Source organism: Kwoniella mangroviensis (assembly GCF_000507465.2).
Source record: "Kwoniella mangroviensis CBS 8507 chromosome 1 map unlocalized Ctg01, whole genome shotgun sequence".
NCBI classification, from domain to species: Eukaryota; Fungi; Basidiomycota; class Tremellomycetes; order Tremellales; family Cryptococcaceae; genus Kwoniella; species Kwoniella mangrovensis.
This window is the reverse complement of record NW_027062533.1, coordinates 1,071,547-1,099,523: the sequence shown is the minus strand read 5'-3', so window position 1 is coordinate 1,099,523 and position 27,977 is coordinate 1,071,547. Positions and strand designations below refer to the sequence as shown.

The window sequence follows — 27,977 nt, the reverse complement described above, 5'->3', positions numbered from 1 at the left end:
TTTATACTCTATTCACTATTGGGTAACTTGAAGAGGATTCGGGCAATTCACCACCACCCGAACTTCTCTTTTCTTTATCCTGTTCAGTCTCCCAGGCTTGTGAATCGGCCAAGGCGAAATCTTCGTCCATGGATTCGACAGTTTTGTCAACCAATGTGGAAGTAGGTGGGAAAATGAAAGAGAGTAAGAGGTAGATCGATGCTCCCATAGCTGTAGAAGTGAGCCAAGAAGCTTTGTCTATATATCAAATTCAAACAAATTGTCAGAGCCGATGCACAAATCCTATGATCTAATATAATATATATGGGATGAGGAACACTTACAGAAGAATGAGTAGTTGCCAATGTCAACTTTAGAATTGATGGCATTGATCAAACCGGGTAAATTGATTGGTACAGCAATGAGCAGAGTGACCAATGCTCTCCAATTAGTACCATATTGATATTTGTATATACCTTCATTTTGGTATAACATCGGTACGTGGAACTTGGTTTTTCGCACTATCCAGTAATCCGATATCATGATGGCTACGATAGGAGCCAAGACGATAATATATCCGGACAAGAATGTTGTCAGTGCTTTGGCGGATTGTTGGATCTTCCAAGGACATGTTGCCCATCCACCAATGATGGCAGTGATGAATGCTCCTCGTTGGATGTTGAGCCATTTCGGAGCGATGAACGCAAAATCGTTAGAAGCGGCGATGGAGTTGGTGGAAATGTTGGTACCGAGCGTAGCGAGTGCGAAAGCGAATGCAACGAAGAATGCACCAGCTCGTGAAGTCCACTGAGCGATGATCATTGTGGGATCCCAGTAGAGAGTACCGTAGATTGCTTGACCGGCTGAAGCAATCACGATACCAATAAAAGAGAAAGTGAAATATACGATGGGGATGAAGAGGAGTTGCCAATATGATGCGGATGTCTTGTTGGCGTATCGAGTAAGATCCGGCTGAGCGTGTCACTCCGTTAGTCCACATGTCCTAGAATCGTTCCGCCATAGGTGGAGACTAGACTTACAATGTTGATGGCCAAGGTGGTTTTACCGGAGATGGCAACATTGATACCCGCAACCCAAGCCCAAGACCTAGTGGATCCAGTCAAGGTACTATGCTTGGAGAAGACTGGACCAGATCCACCAGCTGTGTTAACTGCCCAACCGAGGGTGGCAAAGGCAGCGATGATGGCAACGATAGATTTGACGAAGAAGAGCCATCTCATCTTTCTGGGGTGGATGAGGACTAGAGGGAATTGGACTGATGATGAGCATCGTCAGCGCAGTTTCCCTCGTATACGTGTTAGCTGTTTACTCACTGGTCCAGAAAACGAAGTAAGCGATCATCTTGTTGCTGGTCACGCCCTGAGATGCAGGAATTGTGTTGGGGTAGGTCTTGAGTTGTGGCCAGATGGCTTCGAGGCAAATCAGAGTACATGAGGCACCGATGAATGTGTTGATACTAGATAAACACGAGAAGGACAGATCAGCATAACTCGAATTCAAAGCGTTGATGATGACCTTGACTTACCCAAAGTAGATGAGACCGAGAACCAGACGAGACACCACAGCAAAGTAAGAGAAGTAGAAACCCAAAGATGCTCTTGAAGCGATGGAGAATGGGATATGATGCCTTGATCCGATGGTACCGTTCAGTGCTACAGCAGCAGCGATGATGATGTTACCGATGGCACTGGACGATGGATGCTTTTGTCAGCCAGCCACTCATCACCTCGTCATGCACAGGCCCAGTGGAGTGAGTTGAGTTGTCAGGGTGAAGCACTCACATAGCAGCAGAGGCCTCACGCCAACTGAGACCCATAGCAACGATGGATCCAGCTTGTTGCATCGTACCGACGTTGGCACCATCAGACAACCATAAGAAGAGGTAATGAATTCTATCCAAAATCCTCTCGTCAGCTCATGGTTATCAAGAGGTAGTATGAGATTAACTCACGCTCTCCAATTTCTCTGATCGACTGGCACAACGTCTACATCCGCATTGGACCATCCGTCTCGAGTGGCGTAAGAGGCAGGCGGGGTATCGAGGTACCAATAGTCCTTCGTGAACCATCTCTTAGGTTCGATGCTCTTCAATGAACTCAACATCTTGTCTTTTATCGTTAAATGATTATGGTCGAAAGTATCTAACTTGGGTGAGACCAGCAAGTATCTTTCGGCAGTCGTCTGGTTTTGATCGGTATCGTGTGTCGGATGAGGGAACATGAATCGAGAGTAAGAGGAACAGAAAGTGAAATGATAATGATGTTAGCTACTATCTCGATGATGAAAAGCAGTGTTTGGTGTAGGGTTGCGAGTATGACACCAGGCACAACAAGAGATGAACAGACAGACCACCAGGGTATATGTCGAGATTGAAGCTAGAACAAGATGAAGGAGTAACAAAAAAGAGGATACGAGCTAGTGAAGACTAGTGGGAGTGAGAGAATGAATTTAAAGGTGGGTGGAGTCGACCCAGAGAGAGGTGGATATCGATGGTGTTATATATACTGTTTTCTCTCCTCTCAAACACAGCAACATGATTCGACTATTCTCTCCACTGATGATTGATCATTGATGGATTGATGCGCCTTGGTCGTCAAGGTTTTGAGTTTGGGTTTGATCATGGCAAATGATGATGGATGAATGATGTGGTGTTACTCCGCTCCCACGCACAGTGACTCTCCACCCTATCAAGCATCAGGCCATGTGTGATAGGCTGTCTACACCGCGGGAGATACAAGCCAAGAAGCACACAGTACATCTACATGTACAGGATGGGTTCTGGGCTTGCACCTGTACCTCGTTCGAGGGTCAAACTTCATCACCTCATCACAACCATCACATAAAAAAAAAAGGAACAGATATGTTCAAAACAGGGGACGAAGCGTTATGACAAATGACAGGAATCAAAACGATCAATGCGTCTCAGGCACCCTTCTCCCCCCTCAAGGCCGAGAATAGAGAGTATCAAAAAAGAGGGGACGATCATTCCAAAGGCAGGTAGGTGGGTGAACACAACGTTGAAAGGATAGAGATCATGATGAAAGTGGGGGATAAGACACTCACGTAGTCCGTATTTGTACCTTTTTATCTCGACTCAAGTACCTCTATATTCTTACGTCCTTCGATATGCGAGATCAGCCGATGATATTGGTTTGGTTGCTTTGCTTCGATCGGTTTAAGTCGGGACTGTTCACTGATTGATGGTCGTCAAGGAGGGCGTAGTGATGTTGCCGTTTCGTGATCGATCTGTGAATTGTTGAAATCTCAGACTTCTGAACTGAAGTACTAATGACCTTTTTGGCGAGGGAGTCAAACTCAGTGGAGTGGGTAGTTATCGTTCGTTGGTCTTTTCCAGATTGACATTTATGATATCTTCAATTTACGATCTTGCGGTGATCTGGGATGTATGACAAGAGAACAACAAAAACAGAGTCACATCTGATTTCGTCCGAATATTATTTCTTTGACTGTTGCTTGATGATCGGTCGGCAGGTGTCTGTATTTTGAGTGGTACCGTACGATACTACTAAGTACTGGTAAAAAAAGGGCACAATTGAAGGGTTGAAGGGTTTGATACACGGATAGATGAATATGGCGTTTCTATCAACGCTAATACCACTTTGCAGGAATGCGAAGTACAAGTATGTAGTAACCAGAGAGAATGGATCGCAAAGAAAGAGCAAGAGGACACTAAAAATCAGGCATGGCTATATAAATCTGAATTAGAGCAATAAGAGAAGGCTACTACTACCACGGGCAGTAGTGCAGGTTGTACCTGAAAAACCATTGAAATCCAATCGAGATAAGAGTTTTTGACTCGTAAGACAGAAAGAGATGATTAACGTTAAATTTACTTCCATACGTAATTTCTCCTCACCCCCCGTTCGGGTTCTCTTCATCACAAAGAAAATCAATTCAGATAATCATATCGAATATGTGAATATCGAATATGTGAATATCGAATATGTGAAAGCTTACTCCTGACTTATTCAGAGTCGGGATCCGAGCTCTTATCTTCTTCCTCTATGACTGATCGAGCGCAAAATCATAGCAACCGCACGAGGAATGGAAGTATCTGTGACCTGCCGAAGAAAAACAAAAAAAAAGCCAAAAAAGGGGGGCGAGAGAGTGAAAAATATGAAACGAAGCTAAAGATCAGCCCATCCCGTACAAGACAAAAGTGCCCTGACCATTGGAAATGCAGTCGACCAGTCAGTCATCTCTACACTCATGAAATGCGATATCTTTTTTTGCATGACATACCGTGATCACGATCGTAAGCGCTTTATTGAAGATACACAGTAAATATATATATATAGATATACGCGGTAGGACAAAAATGAGAAAATCTCACGTTGAGAAGACAGCATCAAGACAATGAAGGACGGGTGAAGGATTGTATTCGTGAACGTACATGTCAGCAGCCTCAATTGTCTTGTACCTGATTGGAAACAAGCTTCAAAGTTGCACGTAATTGAGACAAAGAAGAGAAAAACGTACCTTCGTTCCTCCTAACTTTCCCCTCTCCCACTCTTATTCGCTACCTTATATCTCCTCAGACCCATCATCTGGTGATCTGCTTCGGTATACTGTACATGATATATGTCAGTCTAACCCCAAGACGACGGTACAGGTATGGCATATACTTCCTCCATTCCTCCAATCGGTCATCTACCGTAAGACCTATTAAGCTCGTTTCCCAGTCGCTTATGCATTTTGACTCCGTTGACAGTAGCATCTGCTATTACCAGTACTGGTGCAGACGCACACTTAGCAGGGTATATTTATATCGGAACCAGACTGCATGCAAAGTCTTAGTCCGATCGGGTGATACTATTTCGGCAATTACATCAGTACGAGTACAATAATTCGTACAGTACAAATCCCGATAAAAGCGGTAAGCTAAGAATATAACTGTGCTGCTCATACGAACCAATCGAATTTTAGGCGGTCCAGCACTTACTTTAGTTCAGGTTGGTTGGGGAAGGCAGAACATGTGTTCATTTATACCTGTATGTACAGTAGCACGATCGGAGATGAAGCTACCAATGAAGCCGAGTAGAGTAACCCCGAAATTCACTCTACTCGTACAGTAGATACTCTTCAACGCCTCAGGATCTTCATCACCATTCAGGCACCCAGCCTCATTGCCTCCCCTCCACTTCTAAGCGATGAAATCGAATTACATCGTAGCTTATGGTTCTCAGTTCACATCCACCGTGAAACTTTCGTCTTACAGTCCTACAGTCTAAATACGGACGCGTCATCCTTCTTGCTCATGGATCAGAGCTCGCTCAGGCCAACAATTAGATTCATAGACCTAGAGAACCGAGTTGAGATCCCGCTTGACTGAACCCGAAGCCTGTAAAATCTTGAATGTTCCCGATAGACCGAACAACTCAATATATACCCGAACGAGCCATACATCAACACCTCGAAAGAACAAGTCTGGACTGACCAGCTCAAACTCACACGAAGACGAATACATTCCTTACTGCGGTTGTCTAAATAGATCGATAAGGTGGCTTTCTTTGTCCGTCCCGTCCTACGCACTACGGCGGTTTATACGGTAAATTCGAGCGAAGTTACCGGTTAATCTTAGTCTAGTCCCAAGAGAGAAACCAGAATCAAAATCGAATATCCCCTCCAGTTTGATCCAATTGACAACATACATACAGTTTCTCTATTCCCTTTTGGTGTTTATGCGGCAAAGCGATTTGGATTGGATTGGATTGGATCATATATGATACAAACCAAGTAGGCACCGAAACGCCCTGACGACAACAGAAGACAATTCACCCATTAATCTCACCCTACATTCCTTGGAAGTTAGCGCCATTCCAAACATCAAACAAACATCGACTATCGACTATCCATTGTCTCCACGTTCCACGTTTGTTGGTATATCGGGGACCCTTTTCCCGAAGCGCTAAAGCTTTGATCGCCCCCTTGACATCAAATTCACAATTAAATCCGAAATACCAAAGATCACCACCATAAAAGATCGAAAACCGAAAGTCCTATAATCAGTTTCAATTTTGCAAAAGGTGTCAGACGAATTGATCATCTTTCTTCCTCAACAATAACGCATACGAGGATACATAGTTGGACAAACACCATACTGTAGACAGTTATCGATTGTTTAATTTTGAACTGCTCTGTCCTTTTCAAGGACATTTGCGAAACGAGGGATCAATCTCATCGCTTGTCGACAGACTTGAGATCGACTTCAAGGTCTGCTCGCGGTCCACTCACACAAGATCCATCTGCAAAAGGGAGGTGGATAATCATCAGCATCACCAACGTCAACATAATCATCCAAAGGGAGTCAGGATCATCAAAGTCGTGGTTAGTAGCTCGTTTGCGCCCTCGATCCATATTGCTTCCGGTACGACCATCAACACCGTCACCATCAAATAAGAAGTGGTCATCCTTCTCTATCACCAATACGCATGGGATCATCAAACTTATTGAATATCACATTCTAGACACTCGACTTTCGACATTGTTTTGTGTATATTCCGTCGAGCCGTTCCGACAACCTCAACTCAATCCAACAACACCCGATACTCTTATCATTCTCCCATCCTTTCGAAGAATTCAACACACAAACCGCACCACGCTGTCAAGTCTCTGTGATCGTGATCGTGCCAATATACTACATCTCGTCAAAGCAGCTTCAACTTCCCACCACAAGCCGAGACACGTATTGGACTTCCAACCCTTGTGATACATCTTTTCATCCTGTCTCGGCCCTTGGCATCGCAACTCGTCCTGTATCAGAGCAGAGCATGAATTTTCGTACAAAGGAGTAACAACCATCGATTTCAACGGATCTTCACCAGCATTTGTGTACATAACAACAACTTGAATACCTCTTCAGTAAGGCAATTCCCCATTTTGGCGATAATTGTCAATGCGATTCCAATCGAAGAATACATCAATCCAAACATTCCGAATTTCTTCATCAACTATACAAAATATATCTTACCAATAACAGTAATATTCGATCTTACGATCACATGGACCCCACTCAAGCTGGACCTTCGAGTCCCAAACTCCAAAGTTCTTCAGAATCAGGTGCATCTACTCCTTCCCCACCTATATTCGCTTCTATAGGTAAGCCTCTCAATCACATTCATTGATATGTCAGATACTTCGACTGATTGTGTATCTTTGATTATCTAGGAACGGTTCTGATCGACGCCTTCGATTCGCCACCTCGCCCTATTCTAGATGTCGAACCTGCACCTGAAGCTTCAACCGATTCGTCCGCTCTCATGAAAGGAATAACAGGCTTACCTACACCGCCTACACCCAATACCGATACTCCATCTAGTTCTACATCTACTATTCCTCAACCACAGACGAAATCTTTTTTTCGGCCCATTGCTGTCCCGAGCGTTTCGAACTTGGTCACTCCCAAGACCTCACCTGTACCTTCTGCTGGACCCTCCACACCGCAATTATCCCTCGATGATGTCCCGATCCCAAATGCAGATGAGGTTTATGAGATGTTAGGTGGTGGAGGGCTTTATGCTCTTGTGGGTGCCAGATTATGGGTGACACCTGATAAATTACGTACCTTGGTGGATAGAGCGCCAGAAGACGAGGAGTCGGATGTCCCTAAAGAAGCGGAGGATAAGCTCAATGCGTTGGGGGAAGATATATGGGTATGGAATAGGGGTAAAGGGACGAAGATGACCAGAGCGAGAATACGGTATGAAGGTGATGTTAGATTGTAAGTCTAAGCTCTGATACATAACGGGGGAAAGTTGTTGGCTAATGGTGGGAGGACAGCTTTCAACACGTTGTCAAAGCTCCTCATCGAACGATGGAGCAATTACTGGCTTCTCCTCTTTGTGGAGCAAAATATCTGCATATAAGTCCCCCTTGGTCACCTGAAGACGTCTCTGGATTATTGGACGAAATGAACTCTCTCAAGCAGAAAAAGTCAAATGGTAATTCGGACATCAATACTACTTGGGAACCGAAGATAGTATTTGAGCCTACTCCACCATCATGCCATCCAGGACAAAAAGAATGGTTGGAAAAGATCGTACCGTTTATCGAAGTTTTATCGTAAGTCTAAATCCCCCCACTTAAAATTTCGTATGACTATATTATGTTGAATTTCTAATGATTCATGATTATTGATTGTATTTGTAGACCTAATCACGAAGAGATCTTCTCCATACTTGGCATATCACCTATAAAAATCACCGATCCTCGACTCCTTACCACCGTAGAAGAAGTCATCAAGCATTTTATCTATACCATTGGAATAGGGAAGAATGGTAAGGGAATCATGATTGTAAGATGTGGGAAATTGGGTTCATGTGTGGGTACGAAAGACAAAGGGTTGAAATGGTGTCCTGCCTACTTCCAAGAGGGAGAGAGTCACTCGAAAGTCAAGGATGTTACTGGTGGTAAGTTTTGCCGAATTACCCCTGAAAATGATTCATTAGGCTGATGATGAAGTGTATGTTCAGCTGGGAACTCCTTCTTGGGCGGTTATTGTGCGGGACTGAGTTTGACGAATAATGATCCATATGAAGGTATGTCCCTTCTATTCCAAATACGAAACAGTTGTGACCAAAGCTGATCATATTTGACAAACGAATTTAGCATTACTCTACGGCACAGTCTCCGCGTCATTCGTCATCGAGCAATTCGGTCTTCCGACTCTCACTATAAGTGATGGTGTGGAGAAGTGGAATGACGATAGTCCGCAGAAACGATTAGAGATTTTACGAAGACGAGTAGATCCCTAAGGAAACAGTGGTTTCTTTGTTGGACCACGACTTTTAGCATCGATATGAGGAACATTAGGATAGGTTACAGTTACATTTACATTTACAATCGTGTTGGAGAGGATCTCATTAAACATTTGTCATCAATCGCATCAATTCATAGTATATACCTTGCATTGTCTCACTTATGTCTGAATCGGAATAGGGATTATATGAACAAACAACCAACCATACATCAACTTGTCATGCATACATTGTTATATAGGGTATAGTCCTCGGTGCAGGGTATATTATGTTGTGTCCTCCGAGATGAGGAGGTATTATTTGGTTTGATACAACGCTGAGGCTCAGGAGACTGGTCCCACCTGTGATAAGGCAACACCTTGATTCGTACTGGTTGTTGTGGATTGTATACCACTCCAATATAATCTACCTGCTACTTCATTAATCAACCACTTCATACCTTGCTCTAAACCTTTTCCCGTATAAGCCGAACATGGATGGACGATCCATCGATGTGAGATTATTGATTTGAGGTCAAGTGCCTACAAGCAACCCATCAATCAGTATCATACTATAGATGTCGATCATCCATGATTGTGTGATATATAACAAACGAAAATGATTGCTTAAATCTGGGCAAACTCAACATACATCTCGTATCTCTTCCAAGGTCATCGATCCTTGCAAATCCTGTTTATTCGCAAACACAAGTAATGTCGCACCTGCCAATCTCTAAGTAGTCGCAACAATCACCACACATCAGCTTTATTCCTTTTATCCAACGATGTTTGTTTGAGTACCACCCAAAGGGTGATAAAGAGAGACTAAGATCAAGTCTCAAACTCACTTCTTCTTTCAACAAACCTTTAAGTTCGCTCTGACAATCATCCATCCTCATCCTATCTGAAGAATCTACCACCCAAACTACCGCGTCTGTAGATTCAAAGTAATTTCTCCAGTATGGACGGAGAGTACGCTGTCCTCCTACGTCCCCTACGTTCATCATCGTACAATCTCAGCTCACTTGTCTTCCGTCTGATCCTTACATATTTGCTTGTAAGATAGGAAAACAGTTTCTCACAGATGTTCAATGTGTATCTATTAATCAATGGAGCACGAGCATCGGCATTCAGCATAATTACGAATATCAGAGTAGAAGATCATAAATTCACCCATCCCTTATTAATGTCTTTATGTTGAATCCCAATGTAGGACTAATACCAGATATGTTCTCATCGTTCAATTTCTTTAATATCGTTGTCTTTCCTGCATTATCCAGTCCCCTACGAGTGAAAGTATTATCATCAGTTTGTACATGTTCCCTTTGGCATCAACACCAAATCAAAGTGGAGGTAGAAATGTAGATACACTCACAAGAAGAGTATTCTCATTTCCTTTGATTTCGCTTTATTCTTCCTTATTATCGTGAGTAGACCTATACAATGCACATTAGACCACCAGTCAATGGACAGCAAGATATGGCGCCGGCTTACCCATATTGATATGAAGCCTTGATGTATTGTTGAGGTAAGTGGTAGTGAAAAGTGAAGGGATGAGGAGGATGCGAAGGAATGTCTGAAAGAGGTCACGTCAGGTGGAGGTTTCCCACGGTGTTCACGGGTCTGCGTTAGGCACTCAACACCAGACAACTGCTGTTACCATCTCATTCAGATACATACGAGCGTACAGATCAGTCACTAGCATCAAGTATCAAACAAGAGTAGAATACAGGGCAAATATAGCAGAACGATATCAACTACACGCAGCCCTCGACCGTTAACATATCACACTCGCAATGGCCAAAACATACCTTCTTTCCCGTACGCTCGACCCAATCTTAGGTGTATTTACCGGTCTACTGGCATTCCACTTGAACGAGACCAACCCGCGCTCCGCACCTTCACCTGGTCATACACTCCGTGAACTCGTTGCGTGGAAATGGACTCAGAGTAAGGAAATGAGACAGCAGAGAGATAAGGAGGATGAAGGTGATTGGGAGAGGGTGACGAGGGAGTTGGGCGTAGCGGAGGGTGAGAGGAAGTAGGCTGTTGGGAGAGGGTGAGTGCAAGTGATCGAATCAGAAGATGGAAGAGGCTATGGGAATTGGGAGCTGATATCTATCTGCAGTTTGCAATTCATTCACGGGAAAGCTGACGATAATTAGGATAAGGGAACAAAGATAGGCGAATTGTACCAAATGTCAAGCGTACATGGATGTCAGATTCTGATGGGGAGAAAACACCGTTGTTGTACTACTAGTAAAGACATCAAATGCATATATGTATATTCCCTTTATCGCATCATACCAAAAGTGATTCAATCCCTTACTCTAACACCATGTTGTATCTTTGGACCCCATCTAATAATCATCCCGCCGTGAATATGTTACGCAAGGAAAATATCGGGTCAACAGCAAAAGGTGAAGGAGATATAGAGAGAGCAACATAATGATTAGCGCTGTGGATATATGGGAGATCACAAGCATGACACGTAGCTCAATTACTTACCCTCTGAACTTCTTTGGTGGTCTGGGAGGTCTGATGAATGTCGAAGGAGCAGATCCTTGAGAATACCTCGAAAAAGCCCAGAGCTATAGCACAAATCATTAGCATAGTCTTCCTTATCTCTATCCTATCAGCTGGATGTGTAACGTACGAGATACCTATATTCGAGATAACCAAATCAGCTTCCTTCACTCCTTATCAGATGGAAAGAACATCGATGATCGTTTAGAAGTGACCATGACAAGCTAGAACTCACCTCCTCTCCTTAACCGATAATCCAACATCATACAATTTCACAGTCCTCATCCACAACTCATTCAACTTCTCCCACGACTCAGCGAACGCCTCAAGCTTGGTGTCTGCGTTTCTACCTATTTTCGATAATAGATCCTGAGGCGTAGGAGTTTCGGCTACACCAGTTGGCAAAATTCGCATATATGAGTGAATGTTATAACAACTACTGTAGCTCCACTGGAAGGTAGGACTCTAACTCACCTGATGCTCTGAGAGGTGCTTTATTCATTACTCTAGTAGTAGACGATATCATCCGACTGTTCAATATCGCGGAAGGCAGTTTGGAAGATGACGCTCGAAGGGATGGTAAAAACATTGTGACTTTCGCTTGTACTGGATTCAATGTCGAATATGCTTTCTTCTTTCTGATGGTCTGTTGGTGTGACTCGAGCGGTTCTGATTATTATTCCGACGATAAGGTATACGATGCAGGATAGCGAAGAGAGAAAGGTCTTGAACTTGACTGCATCTGCAAGGAAAAGCATCTTGGTTCCTTGATTTCGACTTTTACCAACATCTTCGGATCATTACGTAAGACAATCTCGAAGTGGGACATATATTTCCATTGCATGAATCTCTCCTCTGATCTTATTTACATCCTGACCTCATTCTCGAATTCACAGTATCACTCAGACCATTTAGGATAAGTCTGACCGACTGGCACATCACTGCACTCACCGCACATCAGCTACTGTAGGGGACATAGGAGTAGATATATTGAGAACACAAGGAGAGATGGACGCGAACACTCTGACAGGACTCGTCAAAGAGCTGAACACTGCTAATGCAGATGGAAAGACCGATGTGAGTCGCAAACTGGCTGAGCAGCACCATTTAGGATACATCGAGATGTGAGGCCAGTGATGCTGATACAGTATCTATTTTGTCATCTTGTAGGAAGTACTCAGGATATTGAAAAAGCTCAAAGCGGAGGTAGAACCTTCGGAGGATCTCTTACGAGTCAGTATATTCTCCTTGGGGTCTCCCTGCCTCCTCTTCCTACAGTCTTCATGCTACTACTTCAGGAGATGATTACTGACTGTCAGTACAATTAGTCATCAAAAGCAGGTGTAGCAATAGGTAAACTCCGATTATCTTCCACTTCTTCCATCTCGAGTTTAGCCAAGGAAATAGTCAAATCATGGAGAGATGTGATAGAGGAGAATAAGAAGAAGAGGAAGAGGGATGATGGTGATGCTACGAATACGAAAAAGGAAGAAGGTTCTGCTAAGCGTGTAAAGGCGGAAGGTGAATCTGAATATCATCGGCATAACAATATCTTCATATATCTCCTGCCAATACCCATATCCATAATACAATTGCTGACCAAATGATACATGTAGGCTCATCAACAGCTCCATCGCCCTCTGCCGCATCTCCCAACCCCTCCACACCAGATATCAAGAACGAAACCAATTCTACCTCCAAGAAATCCCCTTCGGCAGATTCGCCCCGTCAGCCTCTATCTACGATCGACAGCAGTAGGACGACTCCCCGTACGGCCAAATCGGACGGTGTTGATAAAAGTCTACGGGCAGATAGTTCAGATGGAGCTGCTGATCCGGTGAGGGATAAATGTGTGGTGATGATCTACGATGCATTAGCTGGGGATAGTACGGCACGTGAGTGGGAGGCGTTTCTGCGTCAGACTACGGTAGCAACTTGAGAGATAAGACAAAGTCTGACTGTTGATCGATTGACAATTGTTGGGCCATGCAGAAAATAAGATCTTAACGGAACGAGCAGTGGGGATAGAGAAGTATGCGCATAAAGCGCTGAATTACTCGACAGGAAACGATTACAGAGGAAGTGAGTGATACAGCCATAATGTAGCTTTTCGCTCCCTTGTGTGGTCGCATTTCTTCTTGCGAAAATGCTGATCTCTGACATATTATCTTCCCACACATTTAGAGATTAGATCACTATACCTCAATTTGAAAGATAAAGGTAATCCAGCATTGAGGAATGAGATTGTTCTGGGGTACATCAGTACAGAGAAAGTAGCCAATATGTCAAAAGATGTAAGTTTCTCCTACCTAAATCCGTAGAAAATTAAACACAAGGTATAATTAACATGATGTCTTCCTTATACTAATGATTTTTTTCATCACGTATTGCTTTAGGAAATGGCATCTGAATCCGTCCGAGCACTCAACGAGAAAATCGCTTCTGATAATCTGTTCAAAGCCAAAGCAGTCGGTGAAACTCAAGCTGAAACGGACGCGTTCAAGTGCGGTAGATGTCAACAGAGGAAATGTACTTATTATCAGATGCAGACTAGGTCAGCGGATGAACCTATGACTGTGAGTGAGAACTTCCGTCCAAATATGGAGATTGAAAATGCTGATTAAGCTGTCCCTTGTGAATCTATCAGACTTTCGTAACGTATGTTATCTCATTCTTTTATTTAGTCCTTTCCTGATCCTGAGCATAAGCTGATATCTTGCGCATGAAATTTCTACTTTGACAATTGGGCTATATAGATGTACAGTGAGTCTATCTGATATCAATTTCTGTCGATTTCAATTCAAAAAAGAATGAGGATATCTTGACTGATTGAAATCTTGTTTTTAAAACTTACTTGCAGAATTGCGGTAATAGGTGGAAGTTCAGTTGATCGACAGATGTTCAGGTCAAGGGGGAAATTCAGACCGGTGGTGTTCATGTGTGTGTGTGTGTGCGTGTCGAAGTAAAGAGTGAGAATGTTGTAATCCTGATTGTTGAAACTAGATTCCAGCTCATGACATACGATAATACAATTTGGGTTAATCATTTGACTTAGTTGATTTGTGCTTTGTGATATACGCCTAGAGGTACATATTTCACTGAAATCCAGAATGTCATGAGATGTGCTGAAGGTTCACATCCCGGCAGCTTTTTGAATTGGACTGTGATCACAATCTGTATTATGCGTTTTGTCACTAGATTCGAATGCAGCTCACAAACGCTTTTGTAAAGCGAGAACGGAGGTTATTCCTGTGATTGGAATGCATGATTATACGAGGATGCATTCAACGAAGCAGAAATAATATCACAACAATTTTCGTCATTCGATATTGGAACAGTTGACAGTTCAATGGAAAAAGATGATTTTACGTTCGGAAGCACTATGTATTTATCATGCTATGATACCGATAGAGAGAGAGGGTTATACACCCCTATTTGGTGAATCATGCAGAAGATGCATCTTTGTTCGAATGTCGATAATTGCGTGAGATGACTTTTCTTTTTGAGGACAGGATGTTATATAACATTCGACAATAGGATTCTCATCCTATGGGGGGATGAGTTTGTCGGCCAATTCGATTACAGATGAAATTTTAAGTTTATTTCTTCCTCGCGCCATCACCTTTCCAACTACCTCTGACTATAATCGTCGACCGGACAAGATGACATAATCAGTTCTACCTCCCTTGGTCAAATCACTATGAAGACTGAAAAAGATAATCTCACTCACAGTTATGCAATACGTTAGCTTGTACACTGTCTGGTCCCTCTGCTCCGAAATCAGGTTGACCACCAGGACTGAAACCCGTTATAGGCAATATCAAGACGTCGCCAATTCTCAGAGGATGGTTTAGTCCTCGGAGTCGATGCCATGTTACGTTATATCGAGCGAGCAGGAATCTACATTATGATCCACCGTTTTAACACGATCAGATCGGATATGACCACAGATTATAACCCTTTTACGATTATAAGATGAAGAAGTGAGAGATAAGATGACCACTTACGAAAGTACACTATCGGTGAACAACCCGGGTCCAGTCCACTCCATAACATTCATCGCCATATCTCTATGTTGATTCTGTAATTCCTGTGCGTCCGCTTCCCTACCTTCTCCTAACAATTTTTCAATTTCGGCTGACCTCCAATTCTCCCAGGTCTCCACTACCCGCGTGGCATTCACTACTCTCCTAACTGCGTCCAAAAAGATAGGATGGGAAGGAGAAGAAGATAATGTCCATTGACAGATTCCCAAAGCTCTTGGCCATCCATTCTCCCACCCTTCGTATGCGTGTACATCCACATCTACACCTACTATCACAGCTGGGTTCGTGGATAGTTTGGATTTCCAAGCTTGACCATCTGTGGATGATAGGTCGAGGTATTCGACGGAATTGTGACCCCACTGTTCTATTGGGCGAATGGGTTGGGTCTAACATGATTGAATGATGTATGTTAGTCTGGTGCCTTCCTCTTGAATGTATCATTCAAACTGCTCGGACGCAAATCTTTATCAAGACAGGTACCTCTCCGCTCCAACTACCGCTTCCCGTCATGACAATATCATCCATACTTTGCCATTCAACTCCATCTACAACGACCTTACCCTTGACTTCCACTCCAGATCAACCGTTGAAAAACGAGAAAAAAAAAAAAAAAAAAAAAAAAAACAATCCAACACTCACATCAACATCCGAGTAAACACCACCCATAATCAAAGGTAACAAATACCTCAGGAAATCTGCTTTGAGTACACCCCTATGCATATAATCCCATGCCCAACTGACATCAGATTTCCTAAAATGTTTCAACATCCACTCATGCGCTTGATTATCATCTAAGAAGTTCAATTCCCAACCATCGGGTTTGTTCATCTCTGTCCATATCTTGGTCAGGTCGTTATCCAGGTTAAACTCTTTATCTGTTTGGTGGATGTACTTGTAGGAGATCATCGAGGTTGGGGGTCGCCTTGTACCGGATGATAAGGGGTAGGAAGGGACGACAGCATCGTAGTGAGGTGGAGAATGATAGAATAGTGAGGAAAGGAGAGGGGAATGGAGAGGCATAGGAAGTGCAAGGGCGAAATCGTACAGGCGCTGATAATACCTATAATGACGAAGGGGAAAAGGGAAAGATCAGCCTTTTGCTCGTCAATCTAGTAGGTCTATGAGATATTGGCTTGATGATAGACAGATCTACCAGATTGATATGTCAGAATGGATCTTACTCACTCTCTCGTACCTTCCTCTCCAGCCTCGAATCCCAGCCTATACCTACTCTCCGCTACCTCTCCTAAATCTTTCAATCCGACTTTAGGCGGCCTCCAGCCCATTTCTTCCGTTAATCCCCAGCTGGTCGTATCTATCTGGTTGGATGTTGAGGATTTCCCACTACTACTGGTCGGAGGCTCTTCTGAGCCCACATCAACCTCAGGAGGAGATAGTGGTTCGCCCGACTGGTAGCCTGAATGAAAGTTAGGATCTGTATATTGATCGTATGGATCTACAACCTGTTTCTGTACTCCATTTTTACCACCCGAACGTAATGTATAACCAGTTATGACCAGTAATACCAAACCTATGGCTGTAGCTTGGAATAACCTCTTCTTGGTCGAACTAGACGTCTTGAGCAGGTCAGGTGAAGAGGGTGACGAGTTGGTTGGAAGGAGGGAATATCTCTGAGAACGGAGGGTGTCAAGGAATGAGGAGAGTGACATGATTGGTGAGGATGAAGAGGATGAAGAGGTAGGAGGGAAGACTGTTATTCTTGGTTGACGGCTAGCCATGAACGGTGTGGTGGAGTATCGTTGGTATGAGGATCAATGATAAGGTCGGTGTTTATCGTTGGGTAAAATGCTGCGACTGGCAGATGATATATAGTTGCGCAGTGATTTTGCTTTGACTTTTGTTCGGGTATATCGCAAGCAAAATGTTTGGTCGAGTCGTCCTTTTTTTTTACTATTGCTTTCGCTTTTGGTTTTAAGAACGATTTGCAGATGTCAAGTATGAGAGGTTATAAATGGTGAAGTAGGTTAGTTAGGTATGAACGATAAAGGGCTGAGCAATATGTTTGATTCAAATGGTACATTCGTACATGATTGCGCAGCCACCACAAAATTCACCAAATGTCATGTTTTTCCATTTTCCATTTCCCACTTTCCACTTTCCTTTGTGTGTATGTCATGTATTCAGGGTTTCATCACTCTTTGTCCCTGGCCATTGCCGATTGTGGTTCCAGCAAGGTCGTGAACAAACAACCAACTCCCAAGTGGATCAGATATCTCAATTGAACGACATGGACATAGGATGCAAGAGAATTGAGGAGCCTGTCGATCATATCCGGAAACAGGAATTACTGTACTCCATACGTTCCCAAGAGATCGACGTTTGTCTCCAATTCTGTTAATTGCGTTATCTTGTCACCTTATCAACTCCGAATAACGTTCAGTGAAATAAATTATCCAAGAACATACATGCAACCTTGCCGAAAACGTTAACTTTGCTGCACAGGCATGTGTGAAGAATTGTTCCTGACGACCGGTGCCACGTTCTGCCACTCCTTGAATCGCCGCTCCGAAGAGGACGGTGATATATATAATATATGCGGTCAAGAGATAGCTCGTCGGAGGTCTCCGCCGGGATAAGTTTTTTCAGTGTGTGTTTATCATTTTTCATTTTTCATTTTTTTCTGAAGATCGCGAGGGTACACCACACCCACCCACCCATTGATTCCTTCCTTTTACTTGGACTGCTGCCTGTTTCATCTCTTCTTCTTCTTCTTTCCCTTCCTTCATCTATCTTACTTCAAAATTAGCCAAGCACATTGCACAGACTATCAATCTTTCTTCATCACTCTCTCCAGCAACTCATTTTCTGATTACTAACAACATGGTACGTATTGATAGCATTTCGCCACTGCTTGCCCATTGTCATCTGAACAATCAACTAACACTCCTTTCTCCCCTCTGTAGTCTTACGGTGGTGGATCATACGGCGGTGGATACGGTGGTGGTGGTGGCGGCGGATACGGCGGTGGGGGTGGTGGATACGGAGGAGGTGGATATGGAGGTGGTGGTGGTGGTTATGGTAAGCATCTCATACATCCCCAAATCAGATCCTACGGTGTAAAATCCAAAGGTGACCGATCATGTCCCGTTCTTCGCAGGCGGTGGCGGATCATACGGTAATTATTCTGGTGGTTCGGGTTATGGTTCTTATGGAGGCACGTTCAGATGATGACTTGATGTCGTCGTTTCGGGATACGCTGACATTGTTTGTTACTTCTAGGTGGTGGCGGTGATAGAATGGGTAACCTCGGTGGTGGTTTACACAGCATTGATTGGAACCACACCAATCTTACCAAGTTTGAGAAGAAGTAAGTCTTCTCGTACTGAAGTCCGCTAAAGCAATGTGTAAGCTAACGACACGCACAGCTTCTACGTTCAAGACCCTCGAGTAACTGCTCGAACCGATGCTGAAATCAATCAGTTCCGAGCCGAGAAAACCATGAAGATCCAAGGTCAAAATGTTCCTCGACCTATCACCACTTTCGAGGAAGCTGGTTTCCCCGACTACATTCTTTCCGAAATCCGATCCATGGGTTTCACAGCTCCTTCATCCATTCAATGTCAAGCTTGGCCCATGGCTCTTTCCGGTCGAGATCTCGTTGCTGTCGCCGAAACCGGTTCCGGTAAAACCATCTCATTCGCTCTTCCTGCTATGGTCCACATCAACGCTCAACCTCTTCTCGCTCCTGGTGATGGCCCCATCGTCCTCATCCTCGCTCCCACTCGAGAACTCGCTGTGCAGATCCAAACTGAATGCACCAAGTTCGGTAAATCCTCTCGAATCAGAAACACCGCTATCTACGGTGGTGCCCCCAAGGGTCCTCAGATTAGAGATCTCCAACGAGGTGTAGAGATCTGTGTAGCTACTCCAGGTCGATTGATTGATATGCTCGAATCCGGTAAAACCAACTTGAAGAGGGTTACCTACCTTGTTATGGACGAAGCCGATCGAATGCTTGATATGGGTTTCGAACCTCAAATTAGAAAGATTGTCAGTCAAATCCGACCTGATCGACAAACTCTTCTTTTCTCCGCTACGTGGCCCAAGGAAGTTCAACGACTTGCCATGGATTTCCTCCACGACTTCATCCAAGTCAACATCGGTTCAATGGAACTCACTGCCAACCACAACGTCACCCAACACGTTGAGATCTGTACCGATTACGATAAGAGGCAGAAACTCCTCGGTCACCTCGAGCAAATCTCCAAAGAGAACGCCAAAGTCATTATCTTCATTGCTACTAAGCGAGTCGCTGATGATCTCACCAAATTCCTTCGAATGGATGGCTGGCCCGCTTTAGCCATTCACGGTGACAAGTAAGTCTGACTGTCCACCCAGTTTGTGGTTGAATGCTAATACTCATTCATCCATTCATAGACAACAAGCCGAACGAGATTGGGTGCTTGCTGAATTCAAATCTGGTCGAAGTCCTATCATGCTTGCTACTGACGTTGCTTCCCGTGGTCTCGGTATGTTGATTATCCTAACTTCTGTTCCACCCCTTCCGTTTTCGCAAGACGATCTTGACTTCAACGCACCGGCGCCTTATCCGCAATCGCTGTACGCAAAGCTATCAAGAGTCGTGCGCTCAAGTGATCCTCAACCGACAGGGGTGATATGCGTCAATTCGCTTTGTTCTCTGATGCGTTGATCACACCTCCGTCGTCATTTGGCGATGTTGAGAGTGATCGGCAATTCTGCTTTAGAGAACTAACCGTCTTTACTCGCTAGCACCCCTTCAAGGATCTCGAAAGCGCCAACGCGAGTTGCTATCGACTTGAACGTCCGCACAGCTATCCCTCTACCTTTCTCAGAGGTTGTGCTAGCTTGGTCGTTCAAAGCATTACTCACCAGGCGTTCTCTAGCTATGCTCAAAGTCAGTGATTGATAGGCGCCATCAAGTTGTGTACCTTTAAGTCAAGTCGTCAGGCCAAGCTACCGCCTCTTGCTATGATGGAACAATACTTATGTCTGTGCTTTCTTCTCCTCCTTCTGCTTGTTCTGTATCCAATTTCATCTATTCAAATGGATGTTTTTGTTGACGATCGATGAATTGCATCTTGCCCCAAAGATGTCAAGGACATTGGTTATGTCATTAACTAGTGAGTTTGCTATGTTCTCCATCTACGAATTTCATATTTGTCTGTGTTATTGCTGACTTCCGAACTCCTCACAGTGACTTCCCTAACAACTGTGAAGACTATATTCACCGAATCGGTCGTACCGGTCGAGCTGGTCGAAAGGGTGTCTCATACACTTACTTCACCGCTGACAACTCTAAGCAAGCTCGTGAACTTGTTCAAATCTTGAGAGAGTCCAAGAGTGAAGTGTGAGTAACAGTCAACTCTATTTTTGATCCATGCTGACGTTGTTCTCGTTCTTTCAGTTCTCCTGAGCTCGAGCAAATGGCTATGTACGGTGGTGGCGGTGGTGGTAGAGGTCGAGGTGGTGGTGGTCGAGGTGGTAGAGGTGGACGATATGGTGGTGGTGGTGGCGGTGGATCCTATGGCTCCGGTGCCAACGGGTACGGTGGTGGTGGTTCAGGAGGAGGTTATTCTTCCAGGTGGTAGACAGTTTCTGTACTGACCCTTACCTTCTCTCTGCCTTTGGAAGTCTCTTCCTTCTGTGACGTTCCGGGCTATAGATACATGTAATATTACTCATTTTCATTCCGTTCCATACGGTTCCATATAGAGATATATAGCTCCAATCTTAGTCATCTAATTAAGGACAATTAGGTGATTTGAGGAATATACCAATAGACCATCATGCAGACTTGTTTGACATAACATAATCACCGTTGGAAAACAATGCCACCTGAACCCAAACCCCTAGTATGCAAAGGATTTGGAAGCCTGCCATCAAGTGAACACGAGTAATATAAGACAAGGCTCAGTTGATATGTTCGGTTGGATGAGTTGCGGATATTCAGCGTGTAGGTCAATTTACGTTACCTGTTAACCTTACACGTTCCAACGTGAGCCCTGTGAAAGGATTTTCTACCGGTAAGTTATGTCACCCGTCCTCATCGTTTATTTGTTTACATTTCTGTTCGGTTATTGATATTCTCGCATCTCTCTTCATCCGCTATGGCGTTCTGTAAATTTATGAGGAATGTATATATGTGTAAAGAGGAAGATTGTTGGAATAACGCCTTTTTTCTTCAAATGTGTTAAGACTAATTATACTGTACTGACTAATATTCGCTCTTTTAAATTTCCTCGTCTCGACACCATGAAATCCTTCAATTCGACTTCGACAACTATCTTGCTCTTTGTCGGTCTGCTCTATAGCAGTGTGGCTCAGGCATATATACCTTTGTTGGGTGTACAACTGTAGTTTCACCTACCACTGGTGATCCAGATGCTACGACTGTATCAAGTGCAGCTCTGTGCAATGTGATTATCTCTCCATATACTATATTCGCTAAGTCAATTATGAATTACAGTACAATACTGACTTTTTTTGGGTGTTTGTTGTGACAATAGAATTATTGTGCTCCCACTGCAGACTCCGCACCGTACTTCTATTACAACGTCCAATCGTCTTCTTGCGTCTGTACGAGTCAGGCCCCGACCGCTCCCATTTATTCGACTTCGGCTGCTTCGGATAACATGGGTGACTGTGCAGCTGGCTATTCTACTTTTAGTGTTTTCCTGCAATACAGATCAGATCGAGGTCCTTTGTCATTATACGAAGGGCTAAGCTAATGATCTTTATTGATTGATCATTCGCGATGACATATATGTAGGCATATAAGATAGCTACTACTTTCACCTTCAGTATGTGTGATGGGAGTGCCGATCCATCTTCGTGGGTTTTTCTTCAATACGTCGCCAGCTACTAGTTACTAAGTCTCATAAGCTAACAGGTTTGATTTTACTTTACTTGTGTTTCAGGTCTGTTACGAACTTTGTCAACACCCCAGGAGACTGTTTTACCGCCTGTCGAACATACGGTCAAGCAGCTTTCAGTGTATACAGACCTACCAGTCAATTTTATTGTCTTTGTGCCGCATCGTCGACGCCCACCAACACTCAAGGTACCGATCCTAAGAATTGTGGGGAAAGTGGGTTCTTCCTATATTCACATAGTGCCGCATCATCCGCTTCGGGTCTGGCGAGAAGACAACTAAGAGAGAAATTGGATGTGGCTAGGAAAGAAAGGCAGAGGAGGGAGAAGTTCTGTCCGAAGGGACTGATTGCTTGTGCTGTGGAAGGATGGGACTCTTATGAGGTGAGTTGGGTTCACCCTCGTGATTGGGATCTCATGATAGAAGAGGAATCCTTTCTTTCTCTCTTGGACTTGTTAACTTACATGGGAGGGGTCACTTGCAAGCAAGACCAGGCTGACTCACTCGACACTCGTACTTGCAGTGCATCGATACCTCATCCGAACTTGAATCATGTGGAGGATGCATCTACGGTGAATATGGATCTTTCTTCAATACCACATCAACAGGAACAGAGTAAGTCTTCCATACATCAATCGCTATTATTCGTCCGGAACCCGGAAACTAATTCGAAAATTTTGTAGTTGCTCAGCTCTTCCCGGGGTATCGTTGGGTGCTGGCACTTGCCAAGTTTCGAAATGTCAAGCTCACGCATGTAAGCAAGTGTATGAATTGATTGGCGGGCAGTGCGAATCGCAGATCTAGGGATCATCGAAAGCTGATCTGCTGGCAAGTCGAAAAAGGCGAAATGACTTTTCGCTTGCTATCAGAGCTAAGTTACTTGATAGAAAAGGACAATCACGAGTATATATATATATATATAAGCACTTTCATCATATAGAAACATGTGTGGTTGCAGGATCCACATCAATGCATTTTTGGGCCATAGAATGAAAATGAAAACATCGTCGCTCCCTATATCGGCGACCCCTTGCACATTTCATGGGTATGGTTTCACTACAGCTGCTGTTGATCGGTGCATTCCATCGCCAATTTATTCCGGACCGCTAATCACTTGGTTCGTGCGTTGTTCGATCCGTTAGAGAGAGTGGAACTGAGATGCCGAGCGTCTCACGAAATAACTATCGGTCTGTGATTGACCTGGTTGCCTAAATTGATGCATGCCATAGCTATAGCTGTAAGTCATGACAGCTCAAACCGTTTGTTTCTCTCGCTTCCCTCATACCTTATTCATCGGGCTCTACCGCTGGTGATATTCGGATCACCCATGACCGTTGTCTTCATTTGATGGGGGAATAACGGGTGCCTATGAAAGCGCGAAGAGAAATCACAAACTTCGTCAAACTGAATTCACAATTCGACGCTTGTCTTTTCTGACGAAGCTCATTCGGCAGACTGCCACATCCGAAAATATCACTCAGCGCATACTGTACATCTCAATGATGTCGGGTCCGATAATCTTCAGTGAGGAACGAGGTGTTTGTGATATCCACAAAGAGGTTGAACACGTATATCTCGTTCTCGACCTCTACTGAATGCTTATCGATAAGATCAGATCAGGCCAGGTACCCTGTTCACATGAAGATAAAGCTCAGTCACAGAAACAGTGACAGTCACAAGTTATCGTTCGATGTCTAACACAAGATAACGACGTCTACAGCCGGGCCGACGGAGGTGACATTGTTACTCCAAATTCCCAGTGAAATTCCTCTTCTAATGGACCCGCTGACCAGTACGAACAGAGATTTACGTTCGATCGTTGATGTATGTCATCTGTGTCTGACTCTGAGCCTGTCTATAACCTCGAATCTTGTGCATTCCGCATATGTAACGCCATGGCCATGTAAAGCAATATATTCATACATTGACGATAAGAAAACGATGCTGAAGGTTCGAAATCAGATGCAGATCTTTCCCATCGCTGATGATCAGGTGGGAAAGTGAGAAGAGTGTCATATCAGCTGATCCATGAGCAGGTGAACGAATCGCCTGCTTCTTCCTGTACATGTACACTGCGACGCAAGGAGCTTTACCGGTTGCAGGAAAGGTATAAAAAGACGCACAGAAACCACAAGATCGTCCATTTCTTTCCTGGAAATAACACAACACAACTTCTTACAACTGACATCCTATCGACTTGATCTAAGCACTATTGGAACCATGACAAGATCGATTTCCGTTTCCCTATACCTCGCTATTCTGTCTCTGACGAGTTTACAAGCATCTTCATACACCTTCATTGAATGTACAGATATCTACAAATACAAACCTCAACCTGATGATCCCAAAGCACATTATGCGGGAGGGACTTCAGCGGGATGTGCCGTGAGTGAGCTTCAAGCTACCTCTCTCCGTCTCTTTTTTTTCTCCTTTTTGTTCGGTTCATGATGCCAGATTAAATGTTGAGACTCCCTCGTTTTGCATTACTAGACCTATTGCTCTTCGCTCAATACTCCCTACTTCTATAACCAATATAACACCGGCACATGCTATTGCTCTTCGGTAACACCTTCAGCCAATCAATATACCTATGGATCGGGTGATCAAGCTGGATGTGAAGGAAGCGACTACGAGGTGAGCGAAATGTCACCGTTCATCTTCACTTCGTCCTTCCAAGACACTGATTTGCTATCAATATAGATATACGCTATGAAAGATCCCATCATGTCGTTCAAGCTCGAAGGATGTTATACCACAGTGACTACTAGCCAGTATATCCCACTTCCCCCTGCCCACCCCTCCCATCGATACTAACCTGTTTGATTTTATGATGACAGACATCCGGGGAATAAACCAACTCTCGAAGCATGTTTTGCCAGCTGTCCATCCTCAAAATCAGTGATCTTCTCACCTGACTCTGATACCAACACTTTCGACTGTAAATGCGATCCTGGTTCCAATATCAATAGCTCAGGAGGCGGTACGACCACTTGTGGTGAATACGCTTGGTTCGCTTACTCTAGGTCCTTGAGTAAAAGACGCATGGAGGGGAAGAGAAGATTAGACAAGCAGATGGCGTTTGATCAACATGAAAAGGAATGTCGGGAGGAGGAGGAAGACACGAATGACACGTTGAGTGATCTTACGAACGTGGTGGTTGAGACTGTTATCGAAGAGATTGGGTGTTAGTTGAAAAGCTGTTTCTGCTCAAATGGACCCTGTTTCAATGGTAACCTCAGTACGCCGATTAGATCTCTCAATTACAGTAGCCTGTATACACTGTATCATATGACCCTCAAATTTTCGTTCACTGCTTGACCCCGAATTCCAGATTGATTTCCAGTTCGATCATATTTGAAAATCTGTATTATTCGAAAATCCCTTGTATCTTTCACAACAAACTTGTTTATGTCTGAATGAACATATAACTTATGTTTGAAAAATGGCGAATAGCACTGGGACGTGATACCCAAGGAGTGGAGAAAGTGCTCTTGAGAATTCTCAATGATCATTTCAACACCTTATACCGATATATCTGACCTGTAGTCTACCTGATCTATATGAAGAGAAACTTCCCGAGTAGTCAAATCGGACAGTGGCTTTACTTCGGATCTGTTTACTTGTTTGTATCTTCGATGTGCATGAGTGACCAACCAAATACCCGGTCAACTTTGTATAACGTAATGGAACATTGATTTGCGGAATGCTTGGCGGAAGTTTATTTGCATTATCGTCGAACTGATGGATACTGTAACTTAAGGTTAATCAACACCTTTAGCCAAAACAGTCCCTAAGACGATCTCAGAGGATGTTCCAAAGCCACATGAATGCAATTCTGGGAAGTATGTTGGCCTGATGGATCTCTCTATCTGTTGTTTACTCGAAACAATTTCGGTCTGTCTGTCGTAGTGTGCGGAAACGAAGCCGACAAGGTATATATAGCAGCCTATATGGATTTCGTTGTCCATGCAGACTATCCCTACCCACATCCCAACTCTATATCTCCACCTTGTTCCATCAAATCCAACTTGCCACTCATCTCGCCGATTGGCACTCACACTCGTTTATAAACTACTACTTCTGATCATGTTCCTTTCAAACAAGCTCACCCTCTCTGGCCTTGCACTCATCGCTTCAGTGGCTCTGCACGTCAGCGCTGCCAGCTACACAGGATGTGTAAGCAGCTACGATGATGCTTCGATACAAGCTAGCGAAATCGATGTTCCTCTGGGTCTATGCACCGTGAGTCTTAGTCGCAGAAGATTCGTTTTCAAGGACTAATACGGTATATTGTATGCCATAGGGCATATGTTCAGAGGTGGGATCACCATTCATGCTGTACCAAAGCTCCACTGGGAATTGTTATTGTTCTTCTACCTCGCAAACTGCCAATAGATACGTTCAAGGTGCAGATAACCAAGGCGGTTGCGCCAACTCCGCGAATTACCAGGTAAGTCCATCGTTCCGTTTTTCGCTTTTTTTTTGGCCTGCCATCGGGTTCGTAGCTGACTTGTTGGTTTGTTGTGTAGACTTACGCTCTCAAGACTACTTTCGAGTTTCAAGGTTGTTATTCCAATATGGAGACTGATAAGTAAATATTCGCTCGCTTCTGTATACTATCTTGGCGAATAACTGACGATACCATCCAAAAATGTAGTGCTCCAGACAACGTAGACAACTTCGAACAATGTTTCGCATCATGTGCCACAGAGGGTTCGGTCATGTTCAACCCCTACGCTCTAGCTCCTTCTTTCGGTTGTCGATGCAATGCTCCCAATACTATCCAAGGCGGTAGTGGTAATGAAGTCACCTGTGGAACCTATACCTGGTACACTTTCACGCATACTGCAGAAGCCGCTGCCAGTGATCTAGCGAGGAGGATGATGAAAGAGAGATTGTTGCAACTCAAAAGAGAAAGTCAGACTCTCTGTCCTCAAGGTAATAAAGCTTGTGTCGTCCCCGGTTCAGCTTCTTACGAGGTGAGTAATCTGGACCTTACAGGCTACAGTACTGCACGGTGCACGACGAGACTAACGCTGTACTTCGATTCGTAGTGTGTCGATACTCGAACGGAACTTGAGTCGTGCGGAGGATGTTTGCACGGCGAATACCAGGCTACTTCCAATGTCACTCTCGGAACTGAGTGAGTGCTACTTTTTTATCCTATTCGTTCATTGACTGGCCGCTTATATTGTGGAATCCTCGTACAGCTGTTCAACTCTACCTGGGGTTGCTCTCGGTGCTATCACATGCAGTAACTCGCAATGCGAGGCTTTCGCTTGTAAGAAAGGGTACGAGCTGGCGTCTGGTCTCTGTGTGCCCATAGCTTAGTGTTCCGACCCAATAACTGCTTTCGCATGCTATGATCACACTTCCTACCTCCCTCTATACTCTTTTGGGCTCGAAACGGACAATATGCATTTCATTTACGAACAATGAACATAATTCAGGTTGATGCTCAAGAAACGCAGTAGTCGTTCGTCGTCAATGAATCCCCTGGGGACTTACTGAACCCAGAAAGGCCGACGCTTGTCGTCCCAGTCCCACTAGTAGCATACTCAACCTTCGATCATGTGCATGAGGGCCTGTCCCAAATCTGCGTCGCATGCATTGAACGGATTAAAACTCTAACTCTTCGCATGGATTTACACTGCCACATACAGGTGTTGATTCCAGAATACTCCCGTTCTGAGCTGGTCTGATATCTGGTCGTCTGTCGTCGCCACGCGTAAAAGTGACTGACTCTTGTCAAGAGGATGTCATGTTGAAATTGATG

The 27,977-nt window shown here is 44.1% G+C and overlaps 11 protein-coding genes across 11 annotated transcripts; 7 read left to right on the top strand and 4 right to left on the bottom strand.

The window, feature by feature from the left end:
• Position 1: 1 nt before the first annotated feature.
• On the bottom strand, positions 2 to 2,103 carry I203_100405 (uncharacterized protein; the record flags this gene model as incomplete). Its single annotated transcript, XM_019148994.1, has 7 exons — positions 2 to 237; positions 324 to 951; positions 1,020 to 1,255; positions 1,314 to 1,456; positions 1,526 to 1,687; positions 1,782 to 1,892; positions 1,952 to 2,103. The coding sequence occupies 7 exons, from the start codon at positions 2,101 to 2,103 to the stop codon at positions 2 to 4; spliced, it is 1,668 nt and encodes a 555-aa protein (XP_019001521.1).
• A 4,919-nt stretch (positions 2,104 to 7,022) lies between these two features.
• Positions 7,023 to 8,774, top strand: I203_100404 (uncharacterized protein; the record flags this gene model as incomplete). Its single annotated transcript, XM_019148995.1, has 6 exons — positions 7,023 to 7,119; positions 7,189 to 7,741; positions 7,801 to 8,082; positions 8,170 to 8,429; positions 8,493 to 8,558; positions 8,629 to 8,774. 6 exons carry the CDS (start codon positions 7,023 to 7,025, stop codon positions 8,772 to 8,774), a joined length of 1,404 nt encoding a protein of 467 aa, XP_019001522.1.
• Positions 8,775 to 9,100: 326 nt separating this feature from the next.
• On the bottom strand, positions 9,101 to 10,253 carry I203_100403 (uncharacterized protein; the record flags this gene model as incomplete). Its single annotated transcript, XM_019148996.1, has 7 exons — positions 9,101 to 9,298; positions 9,408 to 9,488; positions 9,604 to 9,749; positions 9,838 to 9,854; positions 9,929 to 10,039; positions 10,131 to 10,191; positions 10,250 to 10,253. The coding sequence occupies 7 exons, from the start codon at positions 10,251 to 10,253 to the stop codon at positions 9,101 to 9,103; spliced, it is 618 nt and encodes a 205-aa protein (XP_019001523.1).
• Positions 10,254 to 10,551: 298 nt separating this feature from the next.
• Positions 10,552 to 10,920, top strand: I203_100402 (uncharacterized protein; the record flags this gene model as incomplete). The annotated part of the gene is made up of 2 exons (XM_019148997.1): positions 10,552 to 10,796; positions 10,884 to 10,920. The coding sequence occupies 2 exons, from the start codon at positions 10,552 to 10,554 to the stop codon at positions 10,918 to 10,920; spliced, it is 282 nt and encodes a 93-aa protein (XP_019001524.1).
• Positions 10,921 to 11,072: 152 nt separating this feature from the next.
• On the bottom strand, positions 11,073 to 11,870 carry I203_100401 (mitochondrial 37S ribosomal protein mS41; the record flags this gene model as incomplete). The annotated part of the gene is made up of 5 exons (XM_019148998.2): positions 11,073 to 11,115; positions 11,264 to 11,346; positions 11,412 to 11,418; positions 11,517 to 11,670; positions 11,756 to 11,870. The coding sequence occupies 5 exons, from the start codon at positions 11,868 to 11,870 to the stop codon at positions 11,073 to 11,075; spliced, it is 402 nt and encodes a 133-aa protein (XP_019001525.2).
• Positions 11,871 to 12,289: 419 nt separating this feature from the next.
• I203_100400 (transcription elongation factor S-II) lies at positions 12,290 to 13,905 on the top strand (the record flags this gene model as incomplete). Its single annotated transcript, XM_019148999.1, has 7 exons — positions 12,290 to 12,358; positions 12,452 to 12,514; positions 12,610 to 12,802; positions 12,898 to 13,176; positions 13,274 to 13,363; positions 13,466 to 13,575; positions 13,678 to 13,905. 7 exons carry the CDS (start codon positions 12,290 to 12,292, stop codon positions 13,903 to 13,905), a joined length of 1,032 nt encoding a protein of 343 aa, XP_019001526.1.
• Positions 13,906 to 14,880: 975 nt separating this feature from the next.
• Positions 14,881 to 16,997, bottom strand: I203_100399 (uncharacterized protein; the record flags this gene model as incomplete). The annotated part of the gene is made up of 5 exons (XM_019149000.1): positions 14,881 to 14,921; positions 15,012 to 15,181; positions 15,289 to 15,713; positions 15,967 to 16,387; positions 16,513 to 16,997. 5 exons carry the CDS (start codon positions 16,995 to 16,997, stop codon positions 14,881 to 14,883), a joined length of 1,542 nt encoding a protein of 513 aa, XP_019001527.1.
• A 1,171-nt stretch (positions 16,998 to 18,168) lies between these two features.
• I203_100398 (ATP-dependent RNA helicase DBP2-A) lies at positions 18,169 to 20,918 on the top strand (the record flags this gene model as incomplete). The annotated part of the gene is made up of 9 exons (XM_019149001.2): positions 18,169 to 18,171; positions 18,252 to 18,366; positions 18,446 to 18,463; positions 18,568 to 18,655; positions 18,714 to 19,664; positions 19,726 to 19,817; positions 20,420 to 20,450; positions 20,525 to 20,677; positions 20,735 to 20,918. The coding sequence occupies 9 exons, from the start codon at positions 18,169 to 18,171 to the stop codon at positions 20,916 to 20,918; spliced, it is 1,635 nt and encodes a 544-aa protein (XP_019001528.2).
• Positions 20,919 to 21,582: 664 nt separating this feature from the next.
• Positions 21,583 to 23,005, top strand: I203_100397 (uncharacterized protein; the record flags this gene model as incomplete). Its single annotated transcript, XM_019149002.2, has 7 exons — positions 21,583 to 21,643; positions 21,688 to 21,746; positions 21,837 to 21,998; positions 22,100 to 22,161; positions 22,248 to 22,584; positions 22,725 to 22,816; positions 22,885 to 23,005. The coding sequence occupies 7 exons, from the start codon at positions 21,583 to 21,585 to the stop codon at positions 23,003 to 23,005; spliced, it is 894 nt and encodes a 297-aa protein (XP_019001529.2).
• A 1,416-nt stretch (positions 23,006 to 24,421) lies between these two features.
• I203_100396 (uncharacterized protein) lies at positions 24,422 to 25,390 on the top strand (the record flags this gene model as incomplete). Its single annotated transcript, XM_019149003.1, has 4 exons — positions 24,422 to 24,586; positions 24,692 to 24,835; positions 24,902 to 24,972; positions 25,039 to 25,390. The coding sequence occupies 4 exons, from the start codon at positions 24,422 to 24,424 to the stop codon at positions 25,388 to 25,390; spliced, it is 732 nt and encodes a 243-aa protein (XP_019001530.1).
• Positions 25,391 to 26,287: 897 nt separating this feature from the next.
• Positions 26,288 to 27,532, top strand: I203_100395 (uncharacterized protein; the record flags this gene model as incomplete). The annotated part of the gene is made up of 6 exons (XM_019149004.1): positions 26,288 to 26,443; positions 26,505 to 26,651; positions 26,731 to 26,792; positions 26,859 to 27,180; positions 27,256 to 27,344; positions 27,412 to 27,532. The coding sequence occupies 6 exons, from the start codon at positions 26,288 to 26,290 to the stop codon at positions 27,530 to 27,532; spliced, it is 897 nt and encodes a 298-aa protein (XP_019001531.1).
• Positions 27,533 to 27,977: the final 445 nt, after the last annotated feature.